This window comes from Labrus mixtus, chromosome 16, assembly GCF_963584025.1.
Source record: "Labrus mixtus chromosome 16, fLabMix1.1, whole genome shotgun sequence".
NCBI classification, from domain to species: Eukaryota; Metazoa; Chordata; class Actinopteri; order Labriformes; family Labridae; genus Labrus; species Labrus mixtus.
In genome coordinates this window covers 15,082,456-15,103,280 of record NC_083627.1, presented here as the reverse complement: position 1 = coordinate 15,103,280, position 20,825 = coordinate 15,082,456, and the positions used below count along the sequence as shown (strand labels likewise).

At 41.7% G+C, this 20,825-nt stretch overlaps 1 protein-coding gene across 3 annotated transcripts in view; it reads left to right on the top strand.

Moving 5' to 3' along the window:
* Positions 1-3,247: 3,247 nt before the first annotated feature.
* The window catches only part of nhsl3 (NHS like 3), a 42,299-nt gene continuing 24,721 nt past the window's right edge, over positions 3,248-20,825 (top strand). For 2 of the 3 annotated variants that reach the window (XM_061058834.1, XM_061058833.1), the window contains exons 1-2: positions 3,248-3,388; positions 4,032-4,429. In XM_061058834.1, coding sequence (XP_060914817.1) covers positions 4,198-4,429 — 232 coding nt within the window. In that variant the 5' untranslated portion in view covers positions 3,248-3,388; positions 4,032-4,197. Of the gene's footprint in view, positions 3,389-4,031; positions 4,430-14,096; positions 14,626-20,825 lie in introns of those variants that run through there. The other variant, XM_061058836.1, reaches the window with a different exon arrangement.

The window sequence follows — 20,825 nt, the reverse complement described above, 5'->3', positions numbered from 1 at the left end:
TCGCTTCACTACATCCTTATATCATTTGACTACTGCTGCTGTCTCTCTTGCTCGTGGCAGCTTTAGCATGTAGTATCCACTAGCAGGCCTACCCAACATCCAAGAGGCACACAGGCTGTTATGACTACTACAATTTGGTGGAAATAAGTGGACATTTTTGATCCATTTCATTAATGCATCGATGTCGGGGTCTGGAAAATCAACATAGTATCGTGAAAAAAAACTATTTTGATACTTTGCCGTATAAATTTTCTTCCCAGTACTTTTGTTCATTCTTCTTGGGTAAACCCTTTTTTCAACTACAACTCGCTGCCAACACTGACTCTAGTGGAAGTCTTGACAGGACAAAGCTGTCTCTGTTGCACAGAGGAATCCCCTCTGTGTTTCACTGCTGAGAATCAATCTGGAAACTCTCCTTATTCTCGATAAAACTTTTATTAAATGAAACAATCTCTGTCCTCGTTTCTCTTTCTCTCCCCTCCCTTGCCACCCCTCTCATGCCCTCAGTTGTTTGGTGTTATAAATAGTGGACTGTGGAATGTAAGTTTGGAGAGTTTTGTTCTTTTCAGTGCTTTAGATACTCGGTGGTTCTTCGAAATGCATTTATTAATGTTGAAACAAATATATGTTGTATTGAGGGTTGAACAAAACTAGAAAGGAATACAGCTGAGACCTGTTTTGATGTTTTTCGGCGTAGTTTTAGTGCTGTATGCTTTTGTTAGAGAAATGGACAGAGTGAAGCAGTTGGTGCAGAAAGAATGTGTCTGGTGCAGCAGGACAAAAGCAGGTTGGGAATGATAATGCTGGTCCGAGGGAGCTGGGCTTATCCCAGCCGGTGGAATGGATTTCCTGTCTGCAGCCACCCTTCAGTTACATCCAACACACATGCATACACACGGGTCATTGACTGAAAGTTTGTGCTGCTGCTGTTAAGATTTGATTGTGTGGTACTAACTGGTGCTGTCACCCTTATTTTTGTATGAATTGATCTTAAAATGTTGTTTTATCTATTTATATTTCTATATTTACATCGTGCATTTTTGGTTTAGATATCATAAGTAAATTAAGTAAACATCCTTAAAATTGTCAAATATTGCATGGAGCATTTTCGGCCTTTTATCTCCCAGCGAGGAATAAGGCTTTTGTAATGTTTCCATCCCTTTATTTACGGTTGTTTTGGTCATTGTTGAGTTACTTAGCATAGAGAATCATCTTAAGGTAAAGACTTTACATGTTCCAGTCCTCTGAATTATAAAGCGAACACCTTAAAAAACATAAAATATTAGCATGCAAATGTTGCTACAACAGATGAGCTAGAGAAGAAGAGAGGGAGAAACACAGTGGAAACAGAGTAAAGACGATACATTCCCCAATATGCTCTGAGTGTTCTGGTCATTAATGTTTTGTACCTTTTACTGAACACACACACAGACTGTACAGCTCCCTTGCAGACCTACAGAGTTGCTGTTTTGTATTACCATGGAAACCAGTTAAACATTTCAATCTGTTAGGCATGAGTGAACTAAACTATGACTCATTTTAACCCCTCCCAACACACCAGTACATGCTTCATTATGGATTCCCCAACCACATGGGCTCAAAATACGCTCGACGCACTTGAGAAATCCTGAATATTCACCCGCTAAAAAAACTTCTTAACAGGTCAGGCTTTTTGAAAATAACTTTGATTTGAAATAGAAACAAATGTGAATCCACTCCTGGCTGAAGACGAGCCTTACAAATTTCTCAAGATATTGTAAGAGGCTGCTGGCTTGCACTGAGGCTATATCGTATACTTGATGGATTTAGCCCTTTAATGTGAAGCATGAGTTCCATACTAACAGTGATATCCTGAGGACATGCACCGGAATTAGCCCAGGAATCCCAACAGACAGGTAATCTAGCTGCCTCATCTCAGAAGCTAAAAGAAGACAGTGACCTGCAGCTTACTGACAGGATATGTAACAGATCAGTTAATAGGACTTTTTCACATTCAAATTGAAAAAGATTATATCTTTTTTCTTAAAAATATCAACTGGATGCAAATTATTTCATCCAGGTGGTTTGCAAGGATTTCTTTTGCTTTTTATTTGAGCTTTGAAGGCTCAGGCCCAGGAGTAAGGGTAAAAATGAAAAAAAAAAAAGTAACATGGCTTTTGGATAGCTAACATCTCTTAGCTTACCTCATCGACGACTATATTTTGTTGCACAAGCTACTATTTAAAACATGTTATGTGAGAGATATTGGTTGGAGATTTGATACAAATACCCCAGCATAGAATAGACAGCATATTAAGTTCATTGAAGCTCCTTGATGCTTGTACATAAAGTGTATTTTAGACTCTTTTGTCACAGGTGTGTCTCTGTCTGTTCCCCCCCAAGGCTGCTACCCCTCCTCCACCTCCTGTCCTCCTGCCTCCCTCTCTTTATCCATGTGGGTCCTCCTCAAAATGAAACCAGATGAGCAAGTCCCACAAGAAACATTTTCACTCCACCCACATCATCTCCCCTCAAAACCTCCCACCCACCCACTCACACACAATGATGTCACCTTGTCTTCTCCCCTCCACTTCTACTTGAAACAAGCTTCACAGTTCAGTGTCACGGCTGGTACATTAAGGATGAGTGTAAGTGGACGAGACTGACCCCCCGTGACTACCTGTCTGTCTGATTGTGTGTGTTTGTCTTGTTAACAAGGGGTTTCAGGTTTCCACCTGGCTGCACAGTGACAGGTAAAAGCCCCTCCCCTCGCAAATTAACAAAAAAAACAGCTGAACCTCTTCACATTTGCCACACCACCTTTTCAACACTTGACTGCTCAGTAGTTTCTGAGACCTTCTAATCATATTTCCTTTATCATATTCAGTTTAATTGAACTGTTCTTTTCATTACAGCTGCACAAGTTCTGTACCACTTTTTTTAATTTTTGATCTATCAATTTGTACTTCGGTCCAAGGTGTGAATTTTTCTCTTTTCAACTGTAATGATGTCTCCTGGCCCAGGGGTTCCACTCCTGAGGGAGAGTGGGATGACTGCACCTGATCCCCGGAAAGGAGGCTAAGACAAAAGCAAAGCCAGCAGCAGGACAAGACACTCTGAAGGACCGATGCAGCTCAAGTTAAAGATTTAACACTGGAACCAAAAAATGCTTACTATGAGCCTTCTGGAACATAAGTAGAAGAAACTACAGCTGGAATGGTGAGGCTGACTCCCAACAACACTGTGAGAGGTGGGTGGAGAGGTTGGCTCTCAGACAGAGGGTGGGACTCTGAGACCATGGAGCTTCATTCACTCTGCTGAACACACATACGCACACACATGCTCTGCAAAGCTGTTCTCAGGCTGAGAGAAAAAAGGGGAGCAGACGAGAGGACAGCACGCTCGCTGAGTAAGTTCTGTGTAGTTATGTTCTTGCTAACAGCAAATTTTTCGCCTTATTTGCGTATTTGACAGCACTTATAGATGGTCCTGTGTTCATCTGCATTCTTTAGATGTGTCTTACGAAATAGAAAGTATGCTTTTCTGCCACTAAATGTTTTTATTGAATTGAGCGTTGTGTTCTCTAACTCACCCATACAGTCTTTTCTGATGATGTGAACCACATGTCACACATGCATGTACACGCACACACACAAACACACACAGATGTTGCAGAAGTCGAGCTCTCCTCCCCACGTCTTCTCCTCTATACAGAAAAGTACAAGATTAGAAATAGAGAAAGCAGGAGTGGATGAGTGGATGGAAAACTAAGGTTGGACAGTTTGAGAATGCTCTTGATTGTTGAAAAAGTAAGACTCATCTCTGCTTAGACTTTCCTAATTTATGGTTCTTTAATCCTTTAGAGTGTCCCATGTAATTTGACAAATTCCAGTTAATATCTCGAGTACAATAAATCACTTCTATTCCTCCTTGTACTACTGGCTTTTTCATGCCACTTTTTCCTCTCACTGGCTTTCATTTTGAGCCAATGTTTCTGACTTTCCATCTCGCCCTCTATCTCTCTCATCATGCTGATCTCATTGTTGTCTCAGGTGGTGACAGACAGGAAAAACAGAGACACTGAACGAGGCGAAAGAGGAACAAAGGGATACATCAAACCCAGGAGGGCAGGGAGGTTTCAAATCCTGTGTCCCTGAAAGAAGCCACGCTGATCCAGGTGCAGGTACCAGGCCTTAGCTCCCAGGACCAACCTCCAGGATGTCCCGGAGGAGGTCTACAGGGGACCTGGTGCCTAAGGAGATCACTGAGATCTTAGCCCGGGAGGCGAGGGTTCAGCGTGGGCAGAAGAAGTCGGGAAGCTCCTTGGGACACGCCTTCAGCTGGTTTAGAGGGAGCAAGAAGAAGAAGAGTGTTGGGAACGGAATAAACCGTGCTGTCATTGGGTCGACGGACGCCAAACTGGGGCTACAGAACCATGAACCTGCAAAAGGTGAGTGATTCAAGAAACAAACAAACTGGAAGTATTGAGTTCCATCGAAATCTTCCACAAGGATGACCAAAATGAAACTCCAAATGTTGAAGGCTTTTGCACATTTTCTATATTCATTGACCATCAAACAAAAACTACAGTTTATTTTTCTAAAGGTTTACTTTTAGGCTTTTTGTGCCTTTATTGCAGAGATAAAAAAAAACAGGGATTGAGAGAGTGGGGAGTGACATTCGGGAAAGGAGCCACAGGTCGGATTCGAACCTGGGCCAACCGCTTGGCCTTGATCCTCCATACATGGGGCGCGCGCGCTAACTAATGCACCACCAGCGCCCCAAACTACAGTTTCTTTAAAGGAGATCTATTATGCTGATACATATTTAAATACATACATATAATGTTAGGATGTTGGAGGTCCTTACTAAACCTCGGCAAAGATACACAGTTGTTGGCGTAATCCCCCGTCGGGTTTCCTGCTGCTCTGTCAGTAGAACTTTGCAAAACTTGGCCAAAACCTGACGTTAGGTTCTGCCAATGTTTGTTTCATGTACAGCACTTTGGTCAGCTGTTGCTGTTTTTAAATGTGCTTTATAAATAAATTTGACTGATTGATTGAAAGTTTTAGGACATGCCCATCCAGGCAACTCTTTCAAGGACACACCCACCTGGGGGGAGGCCTTAAAGAGACAGCAGCTGAAATGAACAGTTTTAGACAAAGGCTGAAATAAGGGATTTTACTGAAGCCAGTAGAAATACACATCTCGCAATGCTACTTAATCAATGTCCCAGACTGACTTAATAGATGGTGAAAGTGAGTATAATAGATCTCATTTAATCTGTAATAACAATGCTGCACTGATACATATGTTTACATCAACCAATCAGAACAGAGTTTGTGCAATGTGAAAGCTGTTGCTCAGAGAATTATAATTAATATTAACCAGATGTTACCATAACTGGTTCAGCCCCATCAGCTTCTTATGTACAGACAACTGTATCCAGCCAAACAAAACTCAAGCAAGATGCCCAGCATCAAACAACAGACAAAGTTAGCAACAGCTTGATAACACTGAGAATTTTAAAATCAAGATATTTCCAACATGAGTTTTTGGAGACCTAAAAAGTCTAAATGAGCTCCAATATGCCAACTGCTCACCACTCCCAAGACATCATGATCTTTGTCTGCAGGTTTTAGATATGTGTTCTGTGTAATGAGTTTTTCATAACAAATTACTGACATGTACATCAGTTTTATGTTTACTTCTTGCATGCGTTACATATTTAGCCAAGTAGTCAATTAATGCAGTATTAAAAGGAAAAGGAAATCAAAAAGCTGAAAAAATTAGATACTGCAAGCTATCCCTAAATAGAAAGTGACACGAGTACAGTACATTAACTATTGTTATGTTTTACTTTGGTAACACATTCCTCTATAAATGGGTACATTAGAGATGTTTCTCATGCTGTCTGAGGAGCATAGAAGTTCTGGATGGATATTCCTTATTTAGTCACAGTGTTGTTGAGGAGACAAGGTTTGCTTGTTTGGCAACTCTGCTGTCTGCCTTTTTTTGTCTGTCATGATCACAACCTGTACAGAAACATGATGACTTTTTGATTACACTGATTTTGTTTTTATCATAAGGACATCAGTCTGCACATTTATGACTTAGTGAAAGTGAAACACAAACACACACAGACTGAAAAGAGAGTCTAATCCCTCTTTCTGTTTACTGATGCGTTTGCTCGGTCGGCAGGACAGAGATTACCCTCAGTCCTTCCTGTTTTTGTTCCATCTCTAAAGCCATCTCTTCTGTCATTGTGTATCTGTGTGTGAACAAGTTTGCATGTGTTACTGCAGTAACAATCCAACAACTTTTTTTTTTTGGTCTTTTGTGGTTTTTGTGCTTGTTCTGCCTAAAAGGGACTTCCATGATGCCTCATTATGCCTAACATTGTGGTTTTGGAGATCTATGAAGAACTATGAATACTGGATGGGTAACAGTCAGTGACTCCATTTGAAACCAAGTTTCAAGTAGTAGGGCTAATATTTTCCCAGCAGAGGATGTGACCAAAGGCTGCTATTAAGACTGTGTGGGAACTATATTTCTTGGCATTTTGTCTCAGTGTTTTTCAGATTTTAAGACCATAGAGGATCACTGTGAAGTTTGTTTTGGAGACATCCAAATAATCACAAACACATACCCAAAAAAGTTACAATACCATTTTCTTCTATCCCATACCAATTTCATATCCGCGACTGGAAGTAAAGGCAAGTAGTGTTTACCACTCCAAATGACACAAAACATACACATAAAAAAACACACTGATATTTAAGATGATATAGTAACAAACTGTTACATTTGTGTCTGAACTGTTTTGATAACTTGAAAAATTAGAGCCTGAAAATGTGTGATAAGAAAACACTGATTGCTGGCATTTTACCAGCTTTGATTACACTTTCCAGTAGCGTCACACTGAGTTTGTGTTGGTGAAAATTTACACTAAATCAGTTCTTCTTCGCCGTTCTTTTTGTTGATGGCAGCTTCATCTTATGGAATCGCTGTTTAGGTTGGAGGCTAATACATCAGAAGTGTCATTGAGATTTTTGACTGGAGTTTTTGCTGTTTCACTGTTTTCCAATTTTGTTTTCCAGCCATCTATACAATGTATTCATCACAGGATTAACGTTTATAACTATGTTAATATCTCTACCTTTCTTTAGGGTCCAATTGAGCTAAATGTTGAGTTTGAGTTGGGTAAGGGTTAGTTAGGGTTAATGTGATAAATGTGATTGGTCCCAATGTTCATTCCAAATCATGTACTATTGGTTCTTAGTTTTACTTTGGAGAGGAAATCTGTGAAATGTAAAAATTAGAGTTTAAGATGCAACATGAATTTTGGTGTCAATCTTTTCAAAGCCTCCTACATACACTGGAGGTCTGTAGACTGACAGGTTCCATAGTTAACAATGCAAAATGAAACCGTAACGCCATTGAACAGAATGATTTGTTTGTGACTTAACCATTATTAACAGGAGGTTATTTTTGTCTCCCCTCCGTGTGTGAACACATTCTTAGGTTTGGATTGTCTTGTTTTCTTTGGCACGATGTCTCCCACAGAGAGAGTACGTTAAGCCTGTTTTCTCACCAGTAAATAATTATTGTTATACTCTGACTTTGGGTCATTCTTCCTGAACCTGCGGAGTGACTTTAGTACTTTTAGAAGTCTGTACAGAGGCATTTGTCTTGCGCAAGTTTTCACCACACAGACGCTACCAGAAACACATACACACTCTCTCTCATACTCTGCATGTACTCATATCCTCCCTTTCCCTGGTTTTTAGTGGGGGTATTTGACATGTCCACATTTTCCAGAAAAGACTGGTCAAACTACACAAGTGAGAAGGAAACTCTTGCGCTTCAGCCACTCCACAGATGGAGGTTGGTGCTCTCAGAGAAGGACTTGAGACGTACCAAAAATATAAATCAGTGGATACCTCCTTTAAGACAGGAACCAAAGAAAATAATGGAGCACACGAATCTCTTAAGGCAAATGTATTAAAGGTGCAAAGGACTAAGGTTTTGACACACTGCATCTTCCTCAGCATCAAAAGCAGAAGTTTGACTTTGCCCTGACCTATAGTGTGCTGTTCTATCTTGATGTCAGTGTCATTATCCTGCTTTATCAGTTGCCTGTAACTCTTGCAACAACATCTTTTAGAAAAAGCACCTGTGGTAAGAAAAAGGTGGTAAAAGAGCAGTCTCAACCAAATCCCTCTCTTATTGTCATTTAGTGTACTTAACTCTGCTTCTTCAATTTTGTACTGCCTAAATTCTACATGTTGACTTCTAACCAAAGCCCTTAAAGATTCTCTCATGACAGAAAAAAACCAGTCAATGCTTTGCCTTTTCTCATTTGATAACACATTTGATGTAAGTCATCGCTGTTGCAGTTGATGCAAACTAATTTATTCACTTTATTTATTTTGCCTTCATTGGATAGGACAGTGGTTAGAGTAGGAAACTAGGAGAGAGAGTGGGGAATGAAATGCGGGAAAGGAGCCACAGGCCAGAATCGAACCTGGGCTGCCCGCTTGAAGGTTATAGCATGGGGTGCGACCTAACTGCTAGGCCATCTGCGCCCCTAATTTCTTCACTTTTAAATCAACATTGCATTGTTTTCTGCTTCACCCAATAAGGTGTTGTGATTGGAAAAAGTGAATGCATATTGAGGAAATTATTTCCTGCACAGCAGCCTTTCTTATTATTGGCTTATGGAATACATATTTAATGTAGTTTAAAGAAATCTCATACAACGTTTCAAGCCCCCTATCAACACCCTTTACAACAAAACACAACAATCAGACTCTGTCCTACTCCTCTAGCCTCCTCCTTTCTTCCTCTCAGCACTTCTTGATCCTGAAGCAGTGACATGTAGCTCCTTCAATAATATGTCTTTGTTGATGGCTTTACGTAGTCTGTGTCATCCCTCTGGCTCAGATCTGCTCATCGGTTATCCAGAACTCTTCATGCGGCCTCTGACTACTACCGGCTGTATTTTACAGACATTCCTCTCCTATAAAATAATAAAACACTCTTTGATGTGCTGAATTCCTGGGAGCCGTGTCTTACCGTGGTGAGTGTGTGTGTGTGTGTGTGTGTGTGTGTGTGTGTGTGTGTGTGTGTGTGTGTGTGTGTGTGTGTGTGTGTGTGTGTGTGTGTGTGTGTGTGTGTGTGTGTGCGTGCCCGGCAGCCTGGATGCCAAATTGGGCCTTGAGTTATGTGATGGAGGGGAGAGATTACAACAAATCACAAAGCCCCATTCAGCCTTGAGACGCCTCTTAGGGAAAACTCTCTCAATGCTTTTTTAATTAGAGCAACCACTCGGCACACACACCCATACACACAAACACACACCTATGTCTGTTAGTTTCAGGTTTTATCTCTCTCTCTCATTACTGACTATTTCTGTTCTTGATTTGCTGTTCAGATTGCTTTAATACCTTCGATCCTGGACTGCTGTGGGTGTGTTGCTTATTATTGTGTAATCAGTGTGTGTCTAAAGTTGTGTGTGGACTGAACACCTGCAGAGCTGTGCGGCTGAGGATGTGTGGCCGAGTGCTGCCCTGTATCAGAGTGTATCTCTGTGTTTGTGTGTCAGCAGCATATTGCTGGGCTTACAGGGCAGCGGCGGCGCCAACCCCAGCGCCAGCACTGATTCATTACATCACCTACGCACACACATACACACACATACTCACACACACACACACACACACACACACACAAGGGCGTATAGAGCCTCCCGCAACTACCTGCTTTGTTCAGCACAGCGCATCTTTGGCTGCTGGCTTGATGAGTGGTGATCTCATTTTGAACAATCCCTGGGATTCCACAAGTGCGTCAGTGTGTGAAGTCATTGTTTTTGATAAGTGTGTAGTTGTGTGTGTGTGTGTGCTTGTGTCGGTAAGAGAATACTCTTTATTGTGTAAGAACTGTTTGTTAAGAGATCCCTTAAGTTTCTCTGTCTGCTTTCCATTTTGCATGTGCTGTTGCCACATCACAAAAACAGTCGGGGTGTGTAGATTCGTACTATATAACGCAGATTACAGAGCCAGCAGGGTAATTGAAGAGCAAACATCTCATTACATAGAGAACATTGTATACAGCCTTAGCTTTATTACAGGCCACAACTCACGGCTACTTTAATACAGTTTGACAGGATGAAGGCAGTAAGAGGAGGGAAAAGAAAAGGACATGAGGCAGGCAGGCAGGAAGAGGGGAGTGTGAAAGTTGAATGCAGCTACACAGTCTCCCTGCTTAAACGTCTTTCACTGCTCACACACACTTTGACGAGTGACGTCATTTTACCTGGGTGAGCAGACACCTCCAACCCTCACCCATCACCGCAGAGCGAAAGCCATGCAGGTGAGGTAAACGTCTCCCAGGCAACGGCGCTGCGAGGAGCGCACTGTGGCTGCAGTACTGTGGGGCAACCATAGGGTCTCTGGCAAAATAATGTTTGAGTGAAACATTGATCGTCCTAAAAGTCAAGTTCAGTGTGAGGGCATGCACAGAAGAGAAGTATGCAGAGGTGTGGGGAGTGAGAGGGAGAATCAGATGTAGTGTTTTCCTCATCAGAATAATACTCATCCCAAACACACACACATATTTTTCTGCAATTTGACTGGATTAGTTTGTAATAATAACCCTTTATAACCCTTTTTTTCAGGATATTTAAAAATAAATGTCATCATCAGATTACATAAAAGCACTAGCCATTTCATGAGTCACTTGAAATCAACATTCAAAGAGGTATTGTTTATGGAATAAGAGCTAATGGTTTGTTTTACAAGACGTGCAGTGTGTTTGATGTTGCGGGGAGGCAGCTGGAAGACATCAGCGTGGCGCTGACAGAGAGGGAGTCTGTATACACAAGGATATACAGAACTGATTTACCCTCAGGACAGTGTGTGTTGTGTGTGGCTCCTGTTACGTAACTTGTAATAGATACACCTGCTGAACAGTTTGTACCTGATCCAGCTGTGTGTCCTCTGTCTCTTAGAATAGGCCGGACAATAAGGAATTCGGTCAGTCTTGAATGTAGAGACATCTGGAGCGGTATATGTTCTGACTGCTCAGGCTGGATGAAACATCTTGGAGCATTGACCAGTGTCACATTATCTTAAAGTGTCCCTGTCTGATTTTGGCTGTAGTGCCACACTGACTTATCATCTGAAAGGCTTTTTCTGCACGCACAAGCTCAAACTTACATATCTACTTCAGCATGATGCAGTTCCTCCCTAAATATCTGTTTAGAAATGTTATTGAACTTTTTTAAATTAATTTTTTAACACCACTGATACATAAACAAAGTGACAGTGGCTCCCGATGCACACATTTTTAGACATTCTATTGTAACTTGGATTTTTCTACAACTTGACTTTAATGTTATTTGTTTGGCCACATAACCTAAGGTCTGGGTTAAAAAAATAATTTGGATAATAAAGGAGGGATGGAAACCAAGATGTCATATGAAGCTATAGGGCTGCTATATTTGAGCAAAATACCCTAACTCATCGCTGTTTGTATAATCAGGAGGACAGAGGCCCTGAGTAACATTTAAAGTGCTTTCACACTTTCACAAAACTCCTGAAAACGTCCTGCAGTTTCAGGGTGAGCTGCATGTGTGAAAGCAAACAGCTGAATCTGTCCCTCGGACTCTTCTCAGACTTTTTTCCTGCCACCCCCCCAGTACATTATCAGTCTGAAATCAGGCTGAGCTGATGTTTGAGCGCAGCAAGATATACTCAGGAGATTTCCCCTGGGGCAAGCAGGGTCGGGTGGCTGAGTCAGGTGGTGACTTTTTTCACCCTAAGACCGGTGCGCGACCATATATGTACGCAAACACTCAGAAGAAACAGCAGTTTACCTGCTCATTACTGTGTATTCCTGTTCATGGTACTCTTTGGCAGTGCTTTGACTTTCGTGTACTATATAGTCTCCGTGCATTCATTGTCATAACCATGGCTTGCCACAAGATGGGAGTGGTGGGCAGATGTTTGCAGGTTCACTTGATATTAAAAATAAACTGAAGATATTGTAAGTGTACTCAGAAGAATAGATGCTGTCAATGGAATGTAGGTCAATCTGTAAGGGATGCCAGTTTTCTATTTCTGCAATGTTTCCAAACAAGACCCCACGCTCAGAACCGCCGGCTATACACCAATAAAAAACACACAGAGCAATACGGTAGATTCCCTTAATGCTGCCTTGAGGCCCTGGTCGTAGTCACCCTGACAACCACCTTCCCTGATGACAACACCCTGACAGCAGCATTCCTCCACACAAGTGTCCTTTTTGTGTTTGCATGCTCTGCACACTCGTTCGTGCACACTCTCCTTTGAGATTCCTAGAGCTGTCACATCCAAACGTTCCTCCTGACAATGTCACACATCTTTGATCACACTCATATTTGAATGTATCTGGGGCATATTTGGCATGTTGCAATACAGCTCAAAGGTGACGGCAGGGCACATCCAACGCGCGCGCACACACACACATGCGCAGACACACTAAAGTGCACTCTCATAGCTCTATGACAAATGAGATAGTGAGCTCAGAGAACTCTTACCAGTGCAAATGGACTGGGTGTGGTTCTGGTAGTGCTGCATTAAGAGGCAGCATCTCTCTTGGAGCGTTTTATTGCAGATCGTTTTACACTCCTCGATCGGAGGCTTGAGTGATATCATCCTTCATTCCTCTTCCTCTAATGGACACGCATATTTGCACGGTGTACGGTATGCATTCAAAGTCCTATCTGGAATTTCTCAGGAAGTCCTGCAGCTAAAAATCAATTCCTGTTCTAGAAAAAAACAGGAGATTGTAAATGTTAGTTATCCTCACTCCCCCAGTCAGTAAATCTACTTTTTATAGGAGGTTTTTTTTTTTTTATCTTCTAGCAGGCCGCTACACATCAGAGGGATTGGGGGGGGGGGGGGGGGCTGACACGTGATCATGGTGACCACAATGAGAAGTATGTGGTTTCACTTTCTTGTGCCCTCATCATCACACTCCCTGCCTCTTCCTCCATTTTGTTCCTGCTTAGCATCTCATGTTTGACATGGTATGCACAGCGTTGCTTCACGATAATTCCTCTGTCTGACCTCGTTTAGCAGAATGACTGTTATCGATCTGCAAGTGTGTCAGTTGTGTTCCCATCGTTTGAGTTTTATCATCCTCTCTGCAAATCATCGTTGTTGGATATGCCCTGTCAAGACATCATGATATTCAGATGGTGTTCATCTGAAGCAGGAAGAGGAGGCAGAGGGAAACCAAGAAAAAAGCAGATAAGAGGAGTGACAGTCAAAGTCAGGGAAATGTCAAATGTTCTATTGATCAGTATTGCCCTCTTCTTTCAGTATGTTTGATAATTATCATTTCACATTACACTAACAGCTCTGTTGAATATAAGCTTCTTCCGAATCCCATATCACCACTGTTACTGTGACTCACCCATCTGGTTCAGCATCTGTAATTCCTCCAAGCATAGCTGGAACATTCTCATTTGGGAAAAAAAAAAAGAAAAATGTTTGATCTGTCCGACCAGTTGACTTGCACATATCCTGCTCGCTCTGCTGTTTATCTATGTCACAGTGCATGTGTGTGTTCACATGTGTGTGTGGGTGTGTGTGTGGGTGCTTATCATGAGAGCTGCACCTTTGAAGATCACTTGAATAATTGACCATCCCTCTTTGTTGTTTTATAGTCCCACTTTCTGTGGCTTATTTCTACAGGCGGAAAGGCTGCTGAGACACTGCTCGTTTTACCGTCAGCTGCTTTCTCTCCGTGTGAGCGTGTGTTTTTCTCCATCACTACGTTGTTTTGACAATGTCTGTCAGCTGTGATTATAATGGTTTTGCAATGTAAGGAACTCTGCTTGCTTCAAAAGGAAATACTGTTGCATTTAAAGAGTGCCGTTTGACATGTAGGAAAAGTGTGTGAATCCATTTTCATGATTTATAGAGAAAGAATAATGGTGTGTGTCTGCTTATGCTTTTTATTTTTTTACTTCTCTCTGACACTGAAAATGCTCAACTGTGTGAATGCTCAGCTCTCGAGCTCTGCGCTCACAGAGAGAGAAAGTGGGAGGGGCACTTGCATTCACACAGTCACACACAGCTTGCCAGTGTCGGATGCTACCCTTGCTTCAGCAGCTGGATGTAAAGGACTGGAAGCGTGTCAGCTTTGACAATTGGACTGATTTGAGTGTTTGCGTTTGATTTTTTTCACCCTGGATCGGTGTGTATACGTCAGAGCAAGCTTGTTTGAAAGGAATTGTGTCAGTGGGTCTTCAGCACACAAACACTGCACGGTGGCTGGTGTGTGTTGGCAGCACTGAATCAGCAGGAAATAACTTGACCACAGGGATTACAGGTTATTGACTTTGACTGGAGTGTGTATTTTCATGCAGGCGAGCAAAAGACTGTGGGAAGGTCTTAGAAGAAATACAAATGTAATGTCACAGAACAACGAGATGTGAGAAGGGGATTCAGGACTGCCCCAAAATGGGGAACAACGTCCAGAAGAAGAAGAAGGTCCAGACAGAGAAAAACTTCTCCGCGTCCCCGTACCCGAGCCCTAAACGGGAAAAACCTAAAGGCTTGAGGCTGTTTGGACAAAAAGACAAACTGAAATCAGGTAAGAAGTTCACAGGATGCGTTGATGCGTCGGTATCAGGAGTTGTAATTGTTTTGTGTTTGTTGTGTTCTTGAAGGACTGACTGTTGAAAATGCAGCATGTTGTTTTTTTTTGCATTTTCAACATCCTGTTTTACTGTAGATGTGCACAAAGCACATTTTTAAAAGCATTGAGTTTGGAGCAAGCTTCTGAAGTTTGCTGCGTTTGCCTTTGGTCGGGTGGTCATCTGTGTAAATTAGTTCCTTCAGTAAGCTTTTTCAGATGCAGGGTGACAACATTCCCATGCTGACTTTAGCGTAGTCAGCTTCAATGCTTCCTGCTTATTGCACAAGTGTGCAGAAGAGGGCTGTGTGTGGGCAAGCGTGTTTTTGTTCTGGTGATTTGTTTATCCTGCTGACAGGTCAGTAGGATGACAGAGGGCTCTGATTTAAGACCGACTGTGACTTTGCTTATTATCCCCCAAACCTCAACATACCTCATTACAACGTGTGTACGTCTGTGTGGGATTTTGCAGAAAGAGTGGTAATTGTTTTATGTTGCTTTAAGGTGTTTTTGAAAGGGACCACTATACCTGCAGTGGAAAACAGAGCGTTGCACAATGATCATTGTCTCAGTTAACAGCCCCCGAAGCAGCGACAAGCACCAGACATACAGGTTTAACTCAAGCTCACACTGACTCAGACTGATTGTCAGATAATGCTCTGCCTCTGAGATTTGTTGCTGTTGACATTTTCTTTTTCTCAGGAGTTGCCTTTTGTGTTCCATGTTTTCTGTTCACATTGTGGACTATTTTTATACTACTAGTGTTTATCATGACATTCCAGACCGTCATTCATCTGCCTTTGAAGTGTTGAACTTTAAGTTCCTGAAAACTTGTATATCAACTCTTGGTGTTACAGCTGCAATCATCCATATCCACACGGGGAATTCTTTTTTGATTCAGCCCTGCTAAACTTGAGCATGTTAAATGTATTTTTAATTTTTATTGTTGGACTTGCAATCTTATATCCAATTGCATTATGCAGATGCAAAACAAGCCCTGAAAAAACTGCTATTTGTACTTGCAGACTAACTTGAATTGCCTATTGATGAACAAGTGAAGCATTTTTCTGATAAAGCCAGATATGTCAAAATTAAGTTAATACTTTCTCGGTTTTACGGTGACAGCCTTTTCTAAAATTCAGAGTATTGCTCATTTCTGTGTCTCTCATAAAGGATGATTGGCCCCATGATGTTTGTATTTCCTTTTTGTTAAAGTACTGTTTTGTCCTGACAAAAAGCCAAAGAGAAAATAACTTAGAAGACAGTTTTAGTGTTTCTTTCTCTTTCAGTTTTTCATGTTGCCTTGTTCTATGTTACTATGGCATAGACTATTGTCTTTAATCAATCTAATATTTTGAATCTGAGTACTTTAGGAAAGCATTAGTATACTTAATACACTTGACTGAGTAAGCATGACAAATTTCTGTGAAACTATGTCCCATTCTGCAAAGGAATATGTTTTAATGTTTTCCAAAAACTCATATTTAGATGTTAGTGAACCTACTGTTTTCTTTAGCTATGTTGTTGTTTGGCTATAAGTTTTAAATGGTGCTAATTTGAATATTACCAAATGCATCCGTCTGCTTGCATCCTTAGACAGCATGAAAAAATTAAGGACAGCTGACAGAGCATTTTTTCATGTGGGTGCATTTTGTATTGCAATCAGACGTTCAGGTTTCGTATTGAAGCCTTTGTTTTGTTGACATTGTTTGTTGTTTGTTCAATCCAGCCTTTAGTATAGCTTGTTTTCCACCAATATGGCTCGGAATAGGTCCCTGAAGCTCCTGCCTTCCGTGGTAACAGCTGACCTCCCTGAACCTTGTGGGTTCATGGTATAGAGATATGCATTAGCTGTCTGTTCAACAAGACTGGGCAGTTGAGCAACCTACTTCATCAAAACATGATGTTGGCTTTTGTGCGTGTGTGCGAGTCTGCAAATGAGAGGCGCTTTGGTCGTCCTAGATAATAAACGTGTGTTCGTATAAACACATCTTGATTTCATTTTCCGTCAGGGTGGTCCGCGTAGATGTGGGTGTGTGTGATGCGTTGTCCTCTGCTGTCCTGCATACGCCGCCTCATTGATGGGGAGTTTATTCAGAAACTTGGGGTGTGAATGCATTCCTACATTCCGGCCGATTACCTTATGCATGAGCACCCATCCAGCACCCAAACACATCAACTCAATCTTGTTCAAGAGAGGCTACTGACTACACAAAACCCCGAAATGAAGCCAGCAACAGAAGCAAGGAAAGACTGCATTGTATTACATTATCAGTTGTCATTGCTGTCGTATAGATGTATGTATGTAACGTTTTTATATACCTGTAAACCAAAGCTAATGGATTAAAGGCTCAGTAAGAGCAGCATGCACACATTACATGGTGTCTCTGTGCTGCAGTAAAGCAGCTCCTCTCCTCTGTACAGCAGGCTGATGAAACATGCAGAAGATGAACTCGGGGACTAGATCCTCACTCTGTGCTCCTGGAATATGTGTCATGTCGGTGCATTTGGCAAGTTTTCAAAACAGAAACCCCGCCTTGTGTCCTTCTCAACACCTGAGAGGTTGTTAATGTTTGTCCGTACAGCATGTAACAGACTGAGAAGCTACTGGATGTCACACATTGAATCCCTGGGTTTTCGGTATTTTTAGTCAAGGTCATCCAAGGAGGTATTTCCTTCTTCACGTCAGGACTCCCATTAGCTTTTGCTCTGTCATGGACAAGCTGGTTTTGAATGGAATGTAAAATAACATATTTCAAAAGTTAATCTCATGTTTCAATTTTGCAGTTAAAAATAAAAATTGTTAGGCTTTCATTTTGAATTTCTGTACCGTCTTAAGCTGTACTTTACTTGCTGTTCAAATTCAAGCACGCTTTTATTTTGAAATAAAGTAATACATTTCTGGTAGATGGAAGGTTACAACATTACCTGAACCACGGAAACAGGAACGTACGGATAAAAAACTAAATGAAAACAGCTCAAAGGAACGGTAACTCGTCAGCTGAGCGGTCTGAGAGTTTTGTAAAGTGAAATGAGACATTTAAAGATGCAGCAGTGTTGTTCTTTTCCATCACTGTGACTACAGGGAGACACTGCTTATCAACGGTCACCCAAGGGGACAAAATAGCGCGTGATTAATCGCGATAAAAAAGATGAATGCATTGATTTCAGACCTTAATTAATTGTGATGAACTGGTTAATGCTGGCAGCCCTAGAAATGATCAATAAGTTAACATGTGTTCTGTACATTGAGTCTCAAACACTGCGAGAATGTGTAGACTTGATTTCTGCTGTATTTATGTGTAAAATGTTGCACATTAATCCTTTAAGAGACACCTCGAGAAGCAATGAAGAAGAGTTACAAATTGGGGTTCCACAAGATTTATACAAAGTGTAAAAACGCCTATTACAGTTTTCTAAAGTGCATGGAGATATCCTAGCTAGCTATCCGACTTAACCCAAAGATTTCTGTCTACTATCACGATAATTGGAGAAATTTGTCACATTTGGAAGGCGAGAACCAGAGGATGTTTGACAAAACTGAAACAATTAACTGATATCCAATTAGTTGCAGTTTACTACTTGTCAATTCATCAACGTATTGTGTCAGCTGTAGAAGGGGTTACACAGACTTGTCGATTAGTCGACTTTTCAGCTGTGCGATGACGCTTTATGCCTGATGTCGACTACTCACTTGCGAAGCAGAGCAGGATTTTTTTGGCACAACTTCACCAACTACCAAGGTGCATGAAGAGTGAAAGGCTTGAAGAGGTCAAAAAGCTCCAGCAACACTTGTAGTATGAAGAGCAACTTCATCAAAGTTAATAAGGTTGATGTTTTGCCCTCCTCACTTATGTGGGAGTTGTAGCACACGTTATTGTGACAAACTTTGTTGCAGCTGTTGCAGCCTGTTTTTTCATTATGTATTATCTGACTGCTTTCAGCTGCATATGCATTACGTTTAGAAAACAGAGATTTCTGCTGGTTGCAAAGCATTCCCATCTCCAGGAGAAGAACATTGGATTTCCTGTTCAAAGAACTTTAGAGAGTATACAAGAGTGTTGTCTTTCTGGGGATGACTTAGTTGAACCTAAAAGTTTTCAAACTTTTCCTCACCCAGTTCAGTCACATAATCAACTCCTCACTTCAAGTGTTTGGATTAAGTTTCCCTGTTTACACGGCGTGTTTTAGACAGGACAGTCACAACGTCAGTCCACCGCGCTGTTTTGTGAAAAAGATGCTGAGACGGAATGGGGTTATGATGTCGTTGCGCCGTTAAGAGAAATTAGAAACAGAGTTGTTTTGAAGTCCGTGTAAATGGGAGAGTGACAGGATGGGACAGTGCTGCTTCTGTGTGTGTGTGTGTGTGTGTGTGTGTGTGTGTGTGTGTTTCTGTGTGTGTGTGTGTGTGTGTGTGTGTGTGTGTGTGTGTGTGTGTGTGTGTGTGTGTGTGTGTGTGTGTGTGTGAGACGAAGGCATCGTTGTTTACATGTCAAGCCTCTTTTTTGTTCCGGAAGGCTGGCATGCTGTCTTAAAATAACACACATGGGACAGCAAAGTGCCAACTTGGGGAGCTTCTTCACGACTTGTGTTAAAAAATTGGTGGATGTGTTTATGTGCACACAAACTCTTTAAGACACAAAATGACGTGCAGGAGCTCCAACATTTCAAAGTTGCCTCTGTATTTGGTGATATGACCAGGAGAAAAGTGGGCTGCAACAGATAACATATTGACTCCCTTCACTGCATCAACAGGTGATCAACACCGCGCTGTCATCCTTTCTTTCTTTGGCCCTTTTTGGAGTTTTATGAAACTCATGTGAAGCAGCTGATTGGTCTCCAGATGTTAGATATCACAGTCTCATATCTGTCCTCTCTGTAGGGAGAACCTCTGGCTGGCTTTCACAGGATAGTCTGACTCAATTTGTCTCTGCACACAGGAAGCACTTTCAGTATGATCCGTCTAGTGAAGAATCTGAACCTTGAATGTCAGGGCATACTATTGTTAAGAAAAAACTTTTCTACCTTTTTATCTTCACCTCATTCCTTCTCACTCCCCCCTTGCTTCCTCTCCTTTATACTTTTATCTCCTTGACCTTGGATTATTTCCAGGTGATCTATCTTCTGACATTCCTAAGGGGGGAATATGTGCATATGGTCAGATGAACTGCTCATGTTTTATGGTTAGTAACTTTAAGGTCAATGTCGTCTCGGTAGATGACGTTAAGTGAGGACTTGTGGCAGAATTGAGGAGGGAGAACGTCAGAAGGTGACTCTATAGCGAATATAAAGGGTGGAGAAAGCAAGAAGAACATGTCATATAAGGCTGTTTATAATTTGAGAACAAGGCTGCAAGCTGATTTCCCTGCCTTTTTCAATACAGCTGTCGTGTGCCGGCTCTGATATTCCATATTCCATTATCCTGCTGGCTAAAGCTCGGCTAAGCCTTTTGATTTCTGTAACCGGGGCTAAGACGCTCTCTTCTTGGTCCTCCTTTGAAGATCCCATTTACTGTGTGCCGCTGACTCCCTGCAGAGAGCTTAGGCAACGTACAGCTGGATAAAGAGATGACTTTTTGTCTCCGCTATCTCGCCCTCCTACGCCTCGCCCCATCTCCTCATCCAGCACTGATCTTCTACGTCCTGTAGCTGTTTTCTCTCTTTGCATCTTGCTGCTGTCCTCTACTTTTTATGCAGGTAAGAAAAAAACATGCTCGCAGGAAAATCTCATTTTGCGTCTATATTTCCTACAATAAGATAAAAAAACTTGTAGATTTATTCTGAAACCAACCTCTGTCTGTTTATGTAACCCTGTTTACCTTTCATCTCCGTCCCTAACTTCATCATTTCTGTCTGCTTGGAAAATAAGAAGCCTATAATCTGTTTAGAGTGAGGGGAAAGCACCTGTCACTCATCAACCGTCTCCCCCTTTCCTGTGACATTAGGCTCCCAGAACCTTTAAGGCATCCTGCCTGTTTTAAATGGCTTCACCTGTTTTCACCTGTAATGTAACGCTTTAGCCTGCTGCAGTAAAATGTCACTGACGATTTCTTTGGAAAAGAATGCACTGCAGATACCTCTGCCCTCTGATGCCCTGCAGCAGAAGGAGCGTTTGCAGCTTGAACATTTTTAGAGCATGCAATTGTGGTTAGTTTACAT